This window comes from Staurois parvus, unplaced genomic scaffold (assembly GCF_062004578.1).
Source record: "Staurois parvus isolate SC_StPar_1 unplaced genomic scaffold, SC_StPar_1.0 ptg000548l, whole genome shotgun sequence".
Classification (NCBI taxonomy): domain Eukaryota; kingdom Metazoa; phylum Chordata; class Amphibia; order Anura; family Ranidae; genus Staurois; species Staurois parvus.
Genome location: NW_028318344.1, coordinates 3,152,138 through 3,172,279, shown reverse-complemented (window position 1 = coordinate 3,172,279; position 20,142 = coordinate 3,152,138). Strand labels below are relative to the sequence as shown.

Sequence of the window (20,142 nt, the reverse complement as noted above, 5' to 3'; positions counted from 1 at the left end):
TGAGAGAAACTCGGGACAGCTGAGGCTCCCATGCACATCACTGCAGGGGGGCTGTGGGGGGAGCAGCACGCAAAAGTTTTTTTTACCTTCATCCTTTACAACAAGGACAGCTGTGGCTTTATGGTAAGTTCCTCTAATCCACCACTCCTGAACTAAGCTGCACTAACACCCACTACCCTGTTTTACTTACCCCTGTTAGAGCTATGCCCTGTGCAATGTTTACTTTACAGCAGTAAGTAAGATCCTGGGGTTCTTACTTACCTTTCTACTTATTTATTGCAAGGTAACTGTGCCTTCTAATAGCTTACCTTTGCCAGTACAGCATAATCGCCAGTCCACGCTCTCGGACCACCTCCCCACTTCAGGAGTTCACCACAGATAAGCCCAATGACAGTACTTACTTAGGTGGATGATGCCACTGCTTTGCTCAGATAACAGCGTTTGGGCCTTGCACTTGGCCGATCAGGCCAGATCACTATCACATGCTTCCCCATAACTGTATGCCTTGCTCTGTTAGAGAATGAGCAAGGGATCCAATAGATGTGTGAGGTGGCAAAGAAGCATTGATCGGCAAGTTGGGAGAGTGGTGGTTGGTGATTTTGTGAGCATAAATTGTCAGTTTGGTCGGAATGGGCATAGTAAAAGTGTCTCTTCACTATTGCATACATGTATATCAAGTTGTTGGTCTTTAAATCAGTATTCTTTCACTAGTCTTTAACTAGTAAACAAAATTATATTGGTTGCCATCATTGCTGCTTGCCTTTATTTATTGAATACGCCCTTATGTGATACAAGCTGATTAGTGAGAATTATTCCAGCATGTCATTTTTTACCTGTCTTAGACCGAGGATCATGTATATATGTAGTGCAAGTCTCTGAAATGATGGGGTCATTTTTCTGAGATGGACTTGCTGATGGTGTTGACCTTGATGTGGAGGAAGGACCAGCACTAAAAGTTTCCACTTTTGCTGAAGGTGTGTCCTGATCCTCAGATAGATTTTTACAAAAGTGTGATGCAATTATAAATTTTTTTCTTGAAGTTTTTAGAACTTTAATGACTGGAATCTCCCTCAACATGCTCAACATATCTGTATATCCTAGCTCTTGGCTATAAAGTTCCAGATCAATCTTATGTTGTTCTAGGATGTACTCTCTCAGTTTTGTAGCCCTCAGTCCTGCGTGGTGACTTTTCATTTTTTGGGAAATTATTTTAACAATTTCTTCTGATGGCATTTGCTTTTTTGTAAGGCATGCGTTATTAGTACAGTACACTTCACTGGCCAAATATTCCTGAGATTGTAATGTGCTTTGTCTTGCAGGAGCCAAAGACTTGTGACATCTTATTCCTGGTGTGGTTTTTTTGCATGACTGTTGTTCCTTCAGAAACTCATCAAGTGGAATATCCCCTGTGTGGAGTAATTGTATATGGTTAGCTCTGCTAATAAGTTGAGTATCCACAGAGAAGTGTTATTACCATTAACATTTTTAAAACCTTTTTTTTTTTTCAATAACCCTAAAGCTCATAAATATTTTTGTTTTTATTTTGGATAAAGCATGGAATTGTTAAGAACTCTGTTTTTTGCCACCTGGGTCAAATTTTCTTTTATTTCCGGTCCTGTAGACACAACTGTACACAAGCAAAAAATAAAAATATAATAATAATGTATCCATAAAGTGCAATTTATTCTTATTTCTGATGAGTGCGGAACACATCAGTATTCACAGGAAGGTGTGGATCCGTGGAGTCTTTTCTCTGTATTACACTTATTTACATGTTTAAAGTGGACTTTTTCTTTGTTTTTGGTTTCATCACGTTTTGTATTTGGACACAACTTTAATATTTTTTCATTTTGGTGGTTTGGGAAATTTATTTTATAACCACAGAATTCATTATGATTTGTGTATAATTATTTTTGATTCATTTCATGTTTTTCGCTGTTTTATTGTTTCACCAGATGAACAGAATGGTTTAGATCTTGTGGTGTGGCCTGAATCCATTGAAATATTAGGTGGATTTCTGATGGATCAGCTACAGTTGGTTGCCATTCCTGGGAACCTATGAACATCAGAATTGCTGGGAATGGGAGTGGCGTGAAGAAAGAGTTAACACCGGCATGCGTAGTGTACTGAAGAAATGTGGGTGTAGCAAAACTATTCTAAACAGTGGGAGGGGCCTAAACCATGAGTCTACATACAGAGTGCAGAAGTTAGAAGTGTATAATATAAAAAGTGCAGGGTCTGGGGAGGGTAACACACAGTGTGGGGCTCAGGTGTGTTATGTACAGAGAGTAGCTAATACACAGAATGCATGGGACAGGTGTATATAACATATATACAAAAACATACATACACATTGCATAAACATACATGCAAATATATATGCAGTGCATACAGATACATGCAACATACAATATATACACACAGCCTGCCTGCATACATACACTGTATACACATACTGTACATACATGCATACTACTGCATACACATACATGCAGCATAAATTTACATTGCATACAACACACAAACCATGAATACCCACACACTGTATACATATAAATACAACAAACTAAAAAAAAAAAAAAAAAACTTACTAAAATTTACTATGATTTACTAAAACATTCAGAATCTGATGCAGCTGTGCACGGTAGCCAATCACCTTTTAACTTCAAAGCTGTGACCTCAAAGCGGATTGGTTTCTTTGCAGAACTGCACCAGATTATGCACTCTCCAATATTAGTAAATAACCTCCAATGTCTCCACAAGAGGGAGACAGAAAATCACCTCAACAAGGACACAGGCAGTAATAAAAATAAAAACCCTCTTCCACTCAGTTAAAAAATTATTTGGCTGTACGTCCACTTTGCTGTGCCAAGTCTAACCTTTCTTTCGCTTTCTAATTTATAGGGATCAGCCCTTTTATTACCAATGTTTAACTGTGTACACAGACCATTCAGTTTAGGTGGGTAAGGGACATGGCACGCTGGGGATCCGGGCACAGTTGACAGCAGAGGTCTTGCTTAAATCAGCCAGCGACTGAGTGACAGGTTAGTATTTCTCTGTTGTTGAGTATGTCGATCCTGTTGTTGAATTGTTAAAAATTGTGCCATGGCTCTGTGTATAATAGGTATGCTGCAGTTTGTTGCAAAACAAGATTCATGGATGTCCTGGACTACAGGACAGTATTCATATGCAGCCCATTGTAAGTGTAGCCCCCTTGTCCTAAACAGGGTCTACCAGCAAATTCAGCTGTGCTAGGTTTTAGTTAACCTTGATGATTTGTAGTCTTTTGGTCATTTGAGTTGACCCCAAGTCTAGCAAAGCTGTGGTTCCTCCCTTTTGCCAGTAGGTGTTACTGGCATCTTTGGCATTAGTATGATGAGCTACAGTGAATCTGGGTTGTGACTATGCATGCTTCCCTCAACTAACCAGGAGTAGTTTTTTTTGGCAACTTGAGCATACTGGGAGAGAGTATAAATATTTGGGGAGGTCAAGTGATCAGGGTCCCCCTACCCAAACTTTGGTCTGGTGTGAGGAACAGCTGTGTCGGGTAGGCCTGAAGCTTAAGACCTAGCCACGTGCTCAAGGCTCTGCAAGAGAGAGAGTCTCTCTGCTTGTATGAAGGAAGGGATGAGCCCTAAGATGAAGTACCTGGTTACGCTACCATGGACCAGGGATTGTGGAGAGCCTGGGAAAGAGTCAAGACAGACTCATCCTGATAATCCCTGCACATTACTGTGAGGAGTTGTCGCTAGAGGTACAGAATGCTGGGTGCAGGTCTAAGGTCCCTTTTCTGTACTGTCTACCTTGCTATTTTTTTGCTTAAGAAATTCACTGCTCTAAAAAAGGTGTCATGTGCCCTATTCCTCTTTCCCTGAATTTTGTTGTTGTGAACACTAAACTCACTTTTGTTTAGTCTAAAAGGGACTGGCGCCAATTTATCTGCAACCATCCACGCACGCCATGCCTAGCAACCAGCACCCTGAGGTGAAATGTCAGCTCTCCCTGTCTTTGGGGGTAGCCACCATGCCCCCTGGAGTTGAGGGGGGCACTAAAGTTGATGGAGTTATTCGGTAAGCCAAAGTGCAGTAGGCCATGACAACCAGTATCTTTGACATGACAGATTTAAGAAAAGTAAAATCTGATTGTTTGGGCTGCTCTTTGCACTTCTATATTAAGTGAGCCCTAATAACTGTTGGAAGGAAAAAAAAAAAAAACCACCACTTTAGCTCACTAGCTCATACGCACAGTGATTCTTAATACAATCATGTACAAAAGACAGGCCTGGTGAGGTCACTTCCTTCAAAGATCTACGTTTAGCCAAAACAATACATAAAGGTTTTAGTTCCCATGGAAAGATTTTAAATTATACAGTACATTATTATACAGGGAGGACAATTTTAGTAATGTAAAAGTAAGAGACTAGATCTTATGTACATGTACACAGAGGGGATGAGACAATCAATGGTAGCAATAGCCATAGTGGGTTATGTTTACTGAATGTTTTTTTACTGTTTGTATGTCTCTTTAAATAAGCTGATCTGGCTAACTGGTTGATGCATTTTAACACTCTTCCCTTGATCACCTCCATCTCTATAACTAAGCCAGCATGGGTGAAAGGCATTATAGGGGCAGGTCCCCAGGAGTTTTTGATATGTACTGTTTGACTTAAAAAGGAGAAGTACAGTCAAATCTTGTTTGGCTGTACTTCTGTGGATCAGAGGAGTGCAGTCCGTTCTGCACTCCTGTGATCTGTTTTCAGCCGACTAAAGCTCACTGTCAGCTGACTTCACAGAGCTGGTCAAGGCTGGAGAAAGATCCCGACCACATGGTTGGGATCCACCCAGGACCTGGACCGGCACCTGGCTCAGCCTCTCAGTGAGATGCTGAGAACCTGAGCCAGCTGCACCCACCCCTCCACAGCCCAGCCTATCAGTGAGCACTGGGGGGGGGGGAGCAGAGCAGACAGTGCTGACTTACAGTCACAGCTCTCTGCTCAGGGAGCAGCAAAGAGACCTGATTGATCAGCGGTGTTTGATCTCTCAATCCTCACTTTTAGAGCCAGTGGGGACAAATCCAGCATCGGATTGATGCTGCATCCACCTAGGTAAGTATAGTGTAATTAGAAAAAAAGCAAAACTTCTAATTACTTTTTAATAAACATCTTTGTAAGACGTGACATCACTGTTGTGCAGCCTCCATTTTCTGTACAGTGTACTCATGGATTGGAAATGGGCTCCACTGACCGACACCCCCCACATGGGAGTATAGAATCTGGATCTTGTTTGTAAAGTCTTACCTGACTGAGGCCCGCATTTATTTGAAGATGAGCTGCAGGACTCGATGGGTTCATTGTTCTGCTCTGAAATATCTGGAGCGATCACATTAAGTGGACAAGGTGGTCGACATTTTATTAGCTGCTGCCCATTAACATTCTGTATCTCAACGTCATCTTTCATGTCATCTAGCAAGTCTTTTAAGGATTTGTACCCATAGTTTGTCAGCTTAAGTTGGTATCCATGGACCTGGTGGAAGAGTCCAGCAAATTCTCCAAAGGACACTCCTTTTTCTTTTTCCATCACTACAACAATAACCTCTGATTTGAATATCTCATCCATGGCTCAGTCTAAGAAATTCCCCAAAATCAACGCCCTGCAAAGAAAGAATTGTAGAAAATCACACAAAAATCTAGGAACAACCTGTACTGAATTAAGGCCAATAACTGTTGTCAAAGATAATTGTTTGCACATAATAAGAACAAATACTAATTTGCAAAGAGAAATGAAACCCCTGTAAGTTTAAAACATATTCATAAGAGAAGTAAACAAATTAGACAACATATAAAAAAAAAAAAAAAGTGTTACAATAGAATAAAAAGTATTTTTGTAAAAATCAATGCATACATTCGGTAACAAACAGCCCATCAGATATTTCATTGCTTATGCCATAAAAAGGTGGGCTATGATGATTTACTCTTCACTGTGCTTCGCTCGCAAATACATTTTTCCCCTTCTTACCTTCTCTTCTGGGTTGTCTTCATACATTTTCATTCGTTCCCTTCTTAGTTTGTCTTCTGAGTGGTTATCAAAAAATATATTCACACGGTCAGAGAATCCAGCATTGGGCTGCTGTGATCCGCCAATCTGTTGCTGCATGCTAGGTCCCACAACTCCATCTTCCTTTCTGTCACCATCCGGAGCTGTCTCTTTTGGGTTCAGTTGCATGTTTTTTTCATGCATTTTACACTTCCATAGATTTCAATGGGCCAGATAAAAGGCAGGTAAGTGCATAACATATTGGACAGGACTCGTTTTTTTTATAATGCATTGCAATGCAGCATGCAGACATCAACAACCTTAATGGAAGCATATGTATTTTCATGACATATGTTTTTATGTACAGCAAATGCACATAAGATATCTCAAGTGTGAACCAGCCTTAATGTGATCCTAAAAAGGTAAAAAAATAAATAAATAAAAAAATAATATATATATATATATATATATATATATATATATATATATATATATATACATACATACAGTATATATACACATATATATACACACATATATACACACATATATACACACACACACACACACACACACACACACACACACACACACACACACACACACACACACACACACATATATATTATATATACATACACACATATACACACACACACACACAAATATACACATACAGTGGGGCAAAAAAGTATTTAGTCAGCCACCAATTGTGCAAGTTCTCCCACTTAAAAAGATGAGCGGCCTGTAATTGGCATCATAGGTAGACCTCAACTATGAAAGACAAAATGAGAAAAAAAATCCAGACAGACAATCACATTGGCTTATTTGGAAAGAATTTATTTGCAAATTATGGTGGAAAATAAGTATTTGGTCAATATCAAAAGTTCATCTCAATACTTTGTTATATATCCTTTGTTGGCAATGACAGAGGTCAAACGTTTCCTGTAAGTCTTCACAAGGTTGGCACACACTGTTGCTGGTATGTTGGCCCATTCTTCCATGCAGATCTCCTCTAGAGCAGTGATGTTTTGGGGCTGTCGCTGGGCAACACGGACTTTCAACTCCCTCCAAAGGTTTTCTATGGGGTTGAGATCTGGAGACTGGCTAGGCCACTCCAGGACCTTGAAATGCTTCTTACGAAGCCACTCCATTGCCCGGGCGGTATGTTTGGGATCATTGTCATGTTGGAAGACCCAACCATGTTTCATCTTCAATGCCCTTGCTGATGGAAGGAGGTTTGCACTCAAAATCTCAAGATACATGGTTCCATTCATTCTGTCCTGTACATGGATCAGTCGTCCTGGTCCCTTTGCGGAGAAACAGCCCCAAAGCATGATGTTGCCACCCCCATGCTTCACAGTAGGTATGGTGTTCTTTGGATGCAACTCCGCATTCTCTCTCCTCCAAACACGACGAGTTGTGTTTCTACCAAAACAGTTCTATTTTGGTTTCATCTGACCATATGACATTCTCCCAATCCTCTTCTGGATCATCCAAATGCTCTCTAGCAAACTTCAGATGGGCCCGGACATGTACTGGCTTAAGCAGGGGGACACGTCTAGCACTGCAGGATCTGAGTCCCTGGCGGCGTAGTGTGTTACTGACGGTAGCCTTTGTTACGTTGGTCCCAGCTCTCTGCAGGTCATTCACTAGGTCCCCCCCGTGTGGTCCTGGGATTTTTGCTCACCGTTCTTGTGATCATTTTGACCCCACGGGGTGAGATCTTGCGTGGAGCCCCAGATCGAGGGAGATGATCAGTGGTCTTGTATGTCTTCCATTTTCTAATTACACTGTTCAACAGGTAAAAAGTTTTGGGCATAAAATTAGCTAATCTTACATAATTTTGGGGTGCTGAAAATGACCCTAAAAAATGTTGATTGGCTCTAGTTTCCATGATATATTCACCCATCTAATGACATAAGCCATTCAAAATTATGATGCAACTTCAGCTGCATATTGCGCAATTGATACTGGTGACCAATAGAAAATTGCATGTATACTGAGATGATGCAATATTAGCCTTTAATTGCATCACTTCACTGCATAAAAGCTGCAGTATCTGTAGCTGATTGTAGTTCGACAGCGTCTTTACATTTCGTTTTATGCTTATATAGGCTACTCAGTAATGCCTCGAACTTGTGTGAATAAAGCAGATAATTTCTGCTATATCTGCGGTGAAATAACTTTTATCTCACAAAAAAGGAGGATAACAGGAATGATTAAGAAAGCCTACAACTTGTATTTTGGCTGCAAGATAGGAGACCAGGACAAGAGCTGGGCACCACATATATGCTGCAATTCTTGTGGGACGGCACTGGAGCAATGGTTGAATGGAAAAAAGGCATCTATGCCTTTCGCTGTGCCAATGATTTGGAGAGAGCCAACAGATCATGTTAGTAATTGTTACTTTTGTATGGTGCCTCCAATTGTAAAAGGGCTAAATAAGAAGAAAAATTTATCTGTGCACTATCCAAATATTCCATCGGCAATACGTCCAGTTCCTCATGGAGAGGGCTACCAATTCCTAAAGCACCAGAATCCTTCGTGGTTGAGTCAAGTGAGGAAGAACCTGAAGCGTGTAGTCACGTGCAGTTGTAAGAGATAGCCCTTTCCTCGAATACAAGAGAAAAGCCAAGAGAAGCAAAACCGACACAAACTGAAGACAAAACTAGTGAGAATCCTAAGTATTAAAATGATTCAACTTAGCTTATGGCTATAATTTTTCTTGGTAATCCTATGCAATATATTATGCCATTTAGGCTTTGTTATGTAGTCAATATCACTTGCTTTATATTTGTGGAAAGACATCTATCTATATAATTATTGTGCATTATGTAGTCATTACGCCTATAGTAGAAAACTTTCCGTTTACAGAAAAACAAGAGCCAATTGACAAATTTCATTGTTATATTTGAACTCAGAATGTGAAATTCATTAAGAAATGGATCCTTTTGTTTCCAAAACTGGCAAAAAATAAAAATTTGTTGAACAGTGTTATTGCTCCCACAGTTGATTTGTTCACACCAAGCTGCTTGCCTATTGCAGATTCAGTCTTCCCAGCCTGGTGCAGGTCTACAATTTTGTTTCTGGTGTCCTTCAACAGCTCTTTGGTCTTCACCATAATGGAGTTTGGAGTGTGACTGTTTGAACTTGTTATCAGTATAAAAGACACCTGTCCACAACCTCAAACAGGTGCCATTGATACAGGTAATGAGTGCAGGAAAGAGGAGCCTCTTAAACAAGAAGGTACAGGTCTGTGAGAGCCAGAAATCTTGCTTGTTTGTAGGTGACCAAATGTTTATTTTCCACCATAATTTGCAAATAAATTCTTTCCAAATCAGCCAATGTGATTGTCTGGATTTTTTTTCTCACTTTTTCTCTCATAGTTGAGGTCTACCTATGATGCCAATTACAGGCCTCTCTCATCTTTTTTAGTGGGAGAACTTGCAAAATTGGTGGCTGACTAAATACTTTTTTGCCCCACTGTGTAATTATATATATATATATATATATATATATATATATATATATATATATATATATATATATATATATATATATATATATATATATATATGACACATATACACACACACACTTACCTGCTCTGTGCAATGGTTTTGCACAGAGCAACCCTGATCTTCATCTTCTTGAGTCCCCCATTGGCACTCCTAGCTCCTCTGCTTGGTGAGTACCCCCATAGGAAGACACTTCCTATGGGGCCAGTTTGTGTGGGCTTGTTCCCAAACTCCGCTGCCTGCATCCACAGACATAGACAGTGGGACTTGGCCCCACCCTCATCATTTGATTTGATTGACAGCAGCGGGAGCCAATGGCTCCCACTGGTATCAATCTGCCCTGTGAGTAGAGAGAGGAGAGAGCCTATGCTCTTGGGCACAGTTCTGGATAGAGATTGGGCTCAGATGAGTATAAGGAGGGGGGGGAACTGAGGGGGAGCTGCATATGGAAGAGATTTTACTTTCATGCATGAAGATGAAAAAAAGCATAAGCCTTTAGAACCACTTTAAAAACTGTGACATTATCCTGCAATGGCCAATGAGAATAACCACAGCCCGGCACCCCTAAGTAGCCGGGTATAAGATGTCGCCATCAGCGAGGGACATCGCACTGCTGAAAGGAGGTAAGTATCGTAGAGTTTAGTTCTGCTTTAATGCAAAACTAAATAATAATACATTCTAAAAAGACATATGTATATAGCTGAACAGCAGTACCAATAATGGATCATACAGCATATTAGACAAATCACATCCAAAAACAGAAAGATGTCTGTGGTCAAACCAAACATGTACTGCTGTAGAAGAACCCAGACCACTGTTTTATTCAGTGAAAATACACTTGCCGGCCACTTTATTAGGAAAACTGTTCAATTGCTAATCAGCCAATCACATGGCAATAACTCAATGCATTTAGACATCTAGACGTGGTGAACATGACTTGCTGAAGTTCAAACTGAGCACCAGAATGGGATTGAAGTGACTTAGAATATAACATGGTTGTTGGTGCCAGACTGTTGGTCTGAGTATTTAAAAAACTGCTGATCTACTGGGATTTTCAAACAAATTTCTAGCGTTTACAGAGAATGGTCTAAAAAAAGTGAAAATATCCAGTGAGCGACAGTTGTGTGGACGAAAATGCCTTGTTGATGTCAGAGGAGAATGGGAAGACTGGTTGCTGCGACATTCAGATAGTATTGTCAGAATTAAGTGTAAATAACATGAAAGCATGGATCTATCCTGCCTTGTATCAATGGTTTAGGCTGGTGGTGGTGTAATGGTGTTGGGGATATTTTCTAGGCACTAGCAAGGTGTACCTAACAAAGTGGCCGGTGAGTGTATAATCCTAGTTTATAGAGTGTATACATGGCTGTTTAACAGACTGCTTACATTTCAAAGATATATTTATACAGTTTTGGGTATTTATGCAAAGTATCTGATTAACAGATCACATACCTCTCAATATTGCCACTCAGACCCACATAGGTAATTCACCAGACACCCAAACCAAAATTTCTAGAAGACAGTCTCATTGCTTAGCCATAACATGCTCTCTTGGAGCAAGATAACCCAGAAGGGTTGATTTACTAAATGCAAATAGACTGTGCACTTTGCAAGTGCAGATGCACTCTTTAAAAGAGATTTGCTCCAGAGCTTAGTAAACAAGGGGAAGCTCTGCTGACTTCCATATTTCAGTCATGTGGAAGCAAAAATGCTGTTTTTTTTATTTTCCTTGCATGTGATTGTGAATTCTTTGCAGAGTGAAGTATCCCCTCATTTATTAGGCTCTAGAACAAATGTCCTTGCAGAATGAAATTTACCTATAGAGTCTATTTGTCTTTAGTAAATCAACCCCAGTCACTCTCCTGCTTGTTCCCACATAGCAAACTATACCTTTCACATGGCCACACATTCTTCTATGTCCTGTTCAGGGGTTGCTAGGATCACTTGTACCACTGAATGTGTTTCAGCCATGGTTGTCATACTAGGCTGCTCTGCAGATTTGGTCTACAAACACATCTCACTCTCTTCTTTTCCATTACATGGGGGGAATTAGTAGTTTATAGAAGAGAGCTTAGAATGAAGATAACATTGTGCTTTTAGCCAGTGTTCACATTTTGCTTGTTGCCAAGGAAAGCCATAAGCACATTGAACACTGTGTAACAATGGACAGACCCCAATTAAAAACAAAGGGTGAAGAACCTCCAAGAGTTTGATTTTGCAAGGCAGAACATGGAAATAACAAATCTGTCATACATTTGGCAGAAAGTAAAACAAATTACCCCACAGAAGGACTAAGTGCAGCCAAAATTAAGGAAAAAAACAGAAAAATCAGCACAAGGGACATAACTTACAGTCAGTGTGGTGTGTTGCTTGTGCTGATGTCTCTTGGTTTAGTGGAAATCCTTTCCTGTCCATGCCCCCCCACCGTAATCTTCTGGTGCGACAGGGGTTATTACACCTAAGAGGCTGACTATACCTGCCCATTCCGTCCAGCTCCGCTGTTCATAGAAGCCTTACTACAGCTTCAAAGAATGGAACAGGATTAAAAAAATGAAGGATGGGTGGTTGAGTGGAAAGTCTGCTCCCTTCATTCATAGATCACATTTCATTCATAGAAGCTGTAGTACGGTTTCTATGAATGGCAGAACTGGGTGGAAATGGCTGGCATACTCAGGCACTCTTGATGAAAGCCTGCAAAAGCCTCTTAATTGTTTTAACCCTGGAAGATTGGTTGGATGATTGGATGCAGGGACTGTTTGGCCAACAATCTTCCACCAGGATCCTTTGATTTTTCAGTCAAAGGCTGTTGGGCAGGAGCGTGAAAGGGCTACCAATGGAACCAAATTCATCCAGTTCATGAAGAACCAGTCAAAGTTCGCTCTTTGTATGGACAACTTTATTCTGTAAGGTAATGTACAGAGCAATGACAATGTGAAACATGCACTTACCAAATGAAAGCAAACATAAATCCTCCATGGGATTGCCAGCAATTCAATTTGAACATAGGATACAGAGTTTAATGTGTCTTCTGTTCATAATTTAGCGAATAAAACAAATATTAGCAAGGATGCATATATTTAAACCGAATAAAAAGCTGCACCGCACACATGCTCCTGTCAGACGTACCGGACAGTTCAAACACCGCCGCTCGGTGCTGGGTCATTGACAAGAGCATTTTATGTCCATCCATGTAGCCACAAATGTTTCCCAACTCCACACAGTCACAAAACAACTGACCAAAGAATGGCTTCAGTTGGCTCTCCACCCATCAGGAAAGCCCTTCTAACATGTTTCACCTGTGTAATCATAGAGACCTCTATGAATAAGCCCTACACAGACGAAACATGTTGGGGGAGGCTTTCTTGACAGGTGGAGTGCCAGCTGAAGCTATTTTGAGGTAATTTGTTTTTATGATTCACTATATTGGTGTACGGTCCTGTGGAATATTTGTGGCTATATGGATGGGCCATAATTTCAAGAATATGAAGGCATCCCTAGTGGTGCATTGACACCATCGTGTTTTAAGTGCACTGCTCATAAAAACTCTTTACCATTATAATTTATAAAGCTCTTCACATCAGTGCAATGCATTATAAGACAGTGTACTGTGGGTTTTTTTTTTTAAATCCTGCTTGCTGCATATTTTGTGTTTTTGCAAAAAAAGTCAATGGCAAGGCATGATGAGTTTAGAGGAAACCCTTTAAAATTTTGTCTGGGCGTGCTTGCGACCAATTCATGTACCATTCAGAGACATGAATCCGTTGATGCTGGCATTGAGGGAGGAAGGTCCATACTGGACGCTCCTTTCTCAGTGTACTTACTCCCTCCCTTCCCAGCCACTGCTTCCGTCACACTGACAAGGCATGGCCAAGGAGTTTAAACTAGACGTGGGAATAACCTAACGGGGAACTGAGAGATTAGTTCCCCATCACGTCTGCTTTGCATTTGACTGGCAGCGCAGGCCGTGGGCAGATACATAGCTGCCATTTCGTCCAATAGTGGCTCTGGAATCCACTCACTGTTGTCCACTGTCCATCACAGGCAGGGTGGGTCTGATGGAGAAATGAAAAAGGACTGAAAATTTTTAAACAAAGCCAATATTTTCTACTCGGTTATAAAACATATCCAATAAAAAAAAAAAACTCATTTCTTCATAAATTAACACCAAGATGTATTCTGCTACATGTCTTTGGTGAAAAAAAGATCCCAATAAGTGTATATTGGTTTGTGTGAAAGTTACAGAATTCACAAACTATGGAATGTATACTGGAATTTACGCAGCTATGATGCTATACTGGGAATGACGGGGATCAGCAACTTATAATGGGACTGTGAAAGGGTGGTGGGCAATCTTGCTCTAACAAACCCTCACTGGGAGGTACACTGACACTGTGAGTGGCACTAATACAGTGATCAGATATGATACTGTACATGGTCACTACTAAGAACACTGGTTGAGAAAGGGGTTAACATCAGGAGACAATCAAGGGGTTAACTGTATGCCTAACAAGTGTAAAATGTGTGTAATATGTGCTGCTTTTACTAAGATCTGGCTGTTTTTTTCCTGCTTTACAAGGAGTTGAAACAGCCAGATCACTGTTCTGTGAACCCAGATCTCTGTGCTGTGATTGCACACAGCCAAGCAGCAGATTTCAGCCATAAATCATTGGCTGAAACCTGCTGACAAAATCAAGGGTCAGCAAGGGGTGTGAGCATGCACCAAACCCGTAAGAGAGCTGGCAACATGTTTTCATGTTAGCGGAGCCTGCCCCTGTAGCAGTACATTTACTGTGAGCAGGTGAAAAGTGGTTAACCACTTGCCCTCCACCCTATAGCAGAAGTACTGCTACAGGGCAGCACAGCTGCGCAAAATCACATATATATATATATATATATATATATATATATATATATATATATATATATATACACACATATATACACACACACGCCTGTGCCGCTATTGGTGGCTAGTGCTGTCAATCACCAGGTCCCGGCCGGCGATTCCTGGCCAGCACTTAGCGATTGTGGACAAAGCTGACAGGGGAGAGACCTGTGTGTAAACAAAACACAGGTCTCTCTCCTGTCAGCATGGAAATGCTGCTTTGTATCTCTGTGCACAGCAGAAAGATACAAAACAGCATGTCTCCAAAGTAAAACACACCCACAGCACACTGTTAACCCTTTGATCGCCCCAGATGTTAACCCCTTTCTGTCCAGTGTTATTAGTACAGTGTCAGTGCTTTTTATTAGTACTAGTGTCACTGAGGATGTCAGTCCTCATGCACACTGGACTTTTCTTACAGGTGCTGTTTTTGGCATTTGACGTTTTTTTTCTACAGCTAGTACCCCCCTCCCCCCCAGCATGTTATCCTATGTGTATATGCACACATAGACTGTAATCAGCGTTTTTTGGCAGGGTAAAAAAAAAAAAAAAAAAAAAAAAAAAAATCAGATTTTTTTTATTTAAATCAGATTTTTTAAAATAAAATGCTTTTTGAAGAAAATATATTACCATCCAAAGGTTATTCCATCATGAAATAAAGATTCGTTTTTAATTATCCAGAATAAGGCTGTATATGTTTAATTTTTTTGGTAAATAAATTCCATTAATCCATTCACAATGTCATGCTCTTCCATAGGTTTTTGTAAGATTATTGGGCAGTTTCTCTGCCTACAAGATATTATCACAGATGCTTGGTTTACTTTTGCAGTTCTCAAAACTGAATTTGACTCAGCGGAGATCACATGCCTCTTCTTCACAGCAAAAATGTTATAACATGAACAGAGTTAAGAAAAAGACCTTAATCCTAACTTCTACAAACCTATGAATACAGAATCAACCCCTTCAGTGCCAATATCACAAGTGTAATAAAAGTGCCACACCCTTAATACTTTAAAGCAGCAATTCCACCTCAAAGAAACCAAATAAATTTCTTAGTGCTATAACTTAAATAAAGGAATGCGCTAAAACCATAAACTATTCCTAAATTAGTGTAGAAACATTAGTGCAAAAGATATATATATCTATTCTCAATTAATATAAAAAAATATCAAAATTATGTGCAAAACAATTTTTTAGTGCATAAGTAATTTAAATAATTAATTAGGAATAGTTTGTGGCTTTAGCGCATTCCTTTATTTAAGTTATAGCCCTTCAGTGCCAAGTTTCAAAAAGTTCAGTGAATAGAATGGAAACAATATTTTTCTGATTGTTTGGAGTGGAATAGATCTGCACAAGAAGAAAGTGAAGCTAAGTGTGAGGAGGAAGGGGCTGACAAGTCTAAGTTTCTTAAAATATATATATTCTGTTTAGCCAACTTAGTTAACAAACATGGATGTTTAAGCAAATAACATATGCTGGAATGTTATTGTTTCAGTTGAATAAATCTATTTAAATTGTTATTAAGGTAATGAATATTTTTCTCCTTCCTAAGTACAACAGAAAAGTTGTCCAAATACGAATGATTAACCTATTAAACTGGGGATAAAAAAACTAATATGAAAAGTTGTTATTCTAAAAATCTTCATCTACTTGCATATTAAAGTTATACCAGCAAGAATTAGTCTTTGTGTAGAAAACTAGGATTTAAATCAAGCCTTACTGACTAGTGATTTAAATCAGTTTGATTTAAATCAAATCCACCCTGGCTTCTAGAAGAGTTTAGCTGTAAAAATGCTCTAATGCCAAAAAACATGGTAAAATGGCGCAAACCGGTGTTTTTGGATGTTTTTTGTACAAAAAAAAAATTTTTTGTAAAGAAAAATGCAAATGCAGATAAATGCTGCTAAGCGCTAATGCAAAAACGCTAAAAAACTCAAGTTTTTAACGTAACTTTACACAGCTAATGTTACCAGCACTATCAAAACACCCAGTGTGCATGGAGACTAATGCAGGCCATTGATGGTTCGAAAATCGGCCGATTTTTCGGCCAAAAATAAAGTTGGATGATTTTCGGATCGTTAGTGGGTTAATTGTTCGGCCGTTTTTTGGAATTTTGGCAGATTTTTTTTTATCGGTAAAGTTGAAAAAAAAAAAAAAAATCGGCCGATTTTCAGGGCAATTATGGGCAAATCGGCCGATCTTTTTACCGATAAAAAAATCTGCGCATGAGCAGTGACCTGCAAGAGGAAGACAAAAAGAAGAAGGAGGAGGAGGAAGAGGAAGAGGAAGAAGAAGAATTCCAGTCCGGCAAAAAGTGTCCCTGCAGAGAGCTCCGCTATTTCTTTGACAGTTCCTTGACATTTATAGCGGTTGCAACAATGTATCTATTTGTTTCTGAATAAAAACATCTGTATCCTAAATGGATACAAATACATTTTTAATAGAATAGTTTTTTGTGAGCCACCAGGAGTTAACTTACTCTATTATTAGTGTTAATTGTGTGCTTAAGTGAATATTTATTAAATATTAGATCGCTAGGCACTAATTACACCCTCTCTAGGTGTATAAATATAAACTATGAATTCTTGTACTGTACCGTGCTCCAATATTATCAACCTTTGTGATTGACCTTTTTTGATTGTGTGAATTTCTTAATATACCACCTATAATCCAATCATTACTTACTTCTATGGTGCTTAAATATACAATTAACATAAATTCGGAACATATACGGAACATGCAGAAACATAGTGTCTTATCCGGGATATAAGTGATTTATTGCTCTTTGATCTCCCACTCACATTGTGTAAATGTAAATAGAGCTTTGCATACAATGTATCCAGATCGTGCTTCAGACAGCCTGGCTGGTGTGTTTGCTTTCAGTAAATATACTCGCCGTTCCTCTGTGGATGCGTGATGCGTAGGGGAGGGGCGGTGACGTTATCACGCATCCACAGAGGAATGGCGAGTATATTTACTGAAAGCAAACACACCAGCCAGGCTGTCTGAAGCACGATCTGGATACATTGTATGCAAAGCTCTATTTACATTTACACAATGTGAGTGGGAGATCAAAGAGCAATAAATCACTTATATCCCGGATAAGACACTATGTTTCTTTTCCCTTCTCTGCATGTTCCGTATATGGAGGAATAAACAAAGCAGCCAGTGAAGAAAGCACAATTGAGAAGGCTGAGCTGAGGAGAGAGGAGAGGAGACAGGAGGGAGAGGTTCAAGCTGCGAACACAGACTCATCACATTAACTAAATTGAATAACACCACCATCTCAAATTCAAAGAAAATAATTGACATTCCCATTTTTTATTAATGTTTTATTAATTTTTATTAATTTTATTCACATAGAATTGACATTCCAATTTTTCATTAATTTTTTATTAATATTTGTTATAATCACATATAATTTTTTAATTCACATTTATAAATGAATTTATGTTAATTGTATATTTAAGCACCATAGAAGTAAGTAATGATTGGATTATAGGTGGTATATTAAGAAATTCACACAATCAAAAAAGGTCAATCACAAAGGTTGATAATATTGGAGCGCGGTACAGTACAAGAATTCATAGTGGATACAAATACATTGTTGCAACCGCTATAAATGTGAAGGAACTGTCAAAGAAATAGCGGAGCTCTCTGCAGGGACACTTTTTGCCGGCTGTAGACAGGATGAAAATCGGCTGATTTTTTTTACCGTTGCTGGTAACGTCGGCCGCTTGAACGACCGATTTTTCTTTTTTTAAAGAAAAATCGGCCGATTTTCGACCCATCTATGGCCTGCATTAGTTTCCTCCCAGTGACAGAATGCCTGCCACAATCCTGCAGTCCTGCTAGAAGTCTAACTTTCACGTAAACCAATTAATATACAACTATTGGGATTTTTTTCAGCAAAGACATGTAGCAGACTACATTTTGCTCTACATTTATGAATAAATTTGTTTTTTAAAATTTTTTTTATTGGATATGTTTTATAGCAAAAAGTCAAAAATATTGGATTTTTTTCAAAATTGTCGGTCTTTTTTTGTTTAATAGCTCAAAAAAAAATAAAAATGCAGAGGTGATCAAACACCACTGAAAGAAAGCTTTATTTGTTGGGAAAAAAAATTACATAGACTTAATTTACGTACAGCATTGCATGACTGCGCAATTGTCAGTTAAAGTAGCGCAGCATCGCAAAAAGTGGCCTGGTCGGGGGGGGGGGGGGGTAAATCCTCTAAAGGGCAAGTGGTTAAAGGGGTCATCTGGCTAGAAAATTGGCATTACAGATTTATTGAATCCCCCTGGACACATATCATAGTTCCAACAAACACAAGCCACAAAATGAAGACAGTAAATGATAAAAAAAAAAAAAAACATATAAAATGCCTTGTGTTGTGTTACATCTTTTGGCAATGCATTTAAAATGCCCTAAAAATGCACTATGCCCTTAGAGGAAAACAAATGTAGGTTTTCTAACTGGATGGTGTTAACAGGTCCTTCTGCATCACAGACCTCGCTATAGATGGTTGCTACAGGTTACAGCACATAGAGCCATCACCGCTCTTCACACATATCGACCAAATCCCTGGGATTCATAAACAGCATCATGGGCACTCGTGACAAATGTGTCTCCAGTCCGCGCAACAAATGGCAAAAATAGCAACAGATTGATGCACCCAATGCCTGTGTGTATACAGTGTGAACCTGTTGCTGCATTGCCATGTGCAGCACTACTTACTCCAATATGGAAGATGTCTTATTCACCTCCAGTTTTCTTACCTCCCACATGACGGTACTTTTTAATGAATGTGTTGCAGCTGTACTATCAGAACGTAAACACGTCACACATAACAACTACCTGAATTTGTCACATGCATCAGAAAGAGCAAAAAAGTGTCACATGGCTTTTATGAACTTGGCACAGGCCTGGCTGTATTGAATCACCCCCACCATGTTTACGTCTACCCTGTTCTATTCCTATTATCACCGTACATCTAAACATAATAAACAATTCAAATGGCATTTCAACTTACAGCGATCACAATGGTAATTTCCTTGCACTTCTGGCTTGTCAGCCCCCTTCATACAGACTGGTGTTCAGACAAAGGTCGTCCTGTGTCTCTCAATGCCTCTCCAGCTTCATTTTCTCTTCTCTAGCTTGAGTTTCGTTTCATGAACATTACCAGAGGTCACATGATGCAAACAGCCAATCAGCACGCTACTTCCGGATACAAAGACTCACAGCCTGAGCTGACGGCAGCACCTATTCAGCACATGCCCTTGTTAATAAATCTGAATACATACTAGATAACACAAGAAGTCAGTGCTGAAGGAAGAACTGTCTGTGCTGCACTTTAGTAAACAAGCAAATGCAAACCTACGCTAGAAAATACACTGCAGAACACCATACTGCGCTGCAAGACACCATACTGCGCTGCAGAACACCATACTGAGCTGCAAAACACCATACTGCGCTGCAAGACACCATACTGCGCTGCAGAACACCATACTGAGCTGCAAAACACCATACTGCGCTGCAAGACACCATACTGCGCTGCAAGACACCATACTGAGCTGCAAAACACCATACTGCGCTGCAAGACACCATACTGCTCTGCAAAACACCATACTGCGCTGCAAGACACCATACTGCGCTGCAGGACACCATACTGCGCTGCAAAACACCATACTGCGCTGCAAAACA

General features: G+C 39.6%; 1 protein-coding gene across 2 annotated transcripts in view; it reads right to left on the bottom strand.

The window, feature by feature from the left end:
* The window catches only part of LOC149451126 (uncharacterized), a 36,863-nt gene extending 17,246 nt beyond the window's left edge, over window positions 1–19,617 (bottom strand). The window contains exons 1-3 of one of the 2 annotated variants that reach the window (XM_089690966.1): window positions 19,472–19,617; window positions 5,297–5,649; window positions 834–1,406 (exon numbers count right to left, since the gene is read on the bottom strand). In XM_089690966.1, coding sequence (XP_089547092.1) covers window positions 834–1,406; window positions 5,297–5,615 — 892 coding nt within the window. In that variant the 5' untranslated portion in view covers window positions 5,616–5,649; window positions 19,472–19,617. The remainder of the gene's footprint in view (window positions 1–833; window positions 1,407–5,296; window positions 5,650–19,471) is intronic. The other variant, XM_089690967.1, reaches the window with a different exon arrangement.
* Window positions 19,618–20,142: the final 525 nt, after the last annotated feature.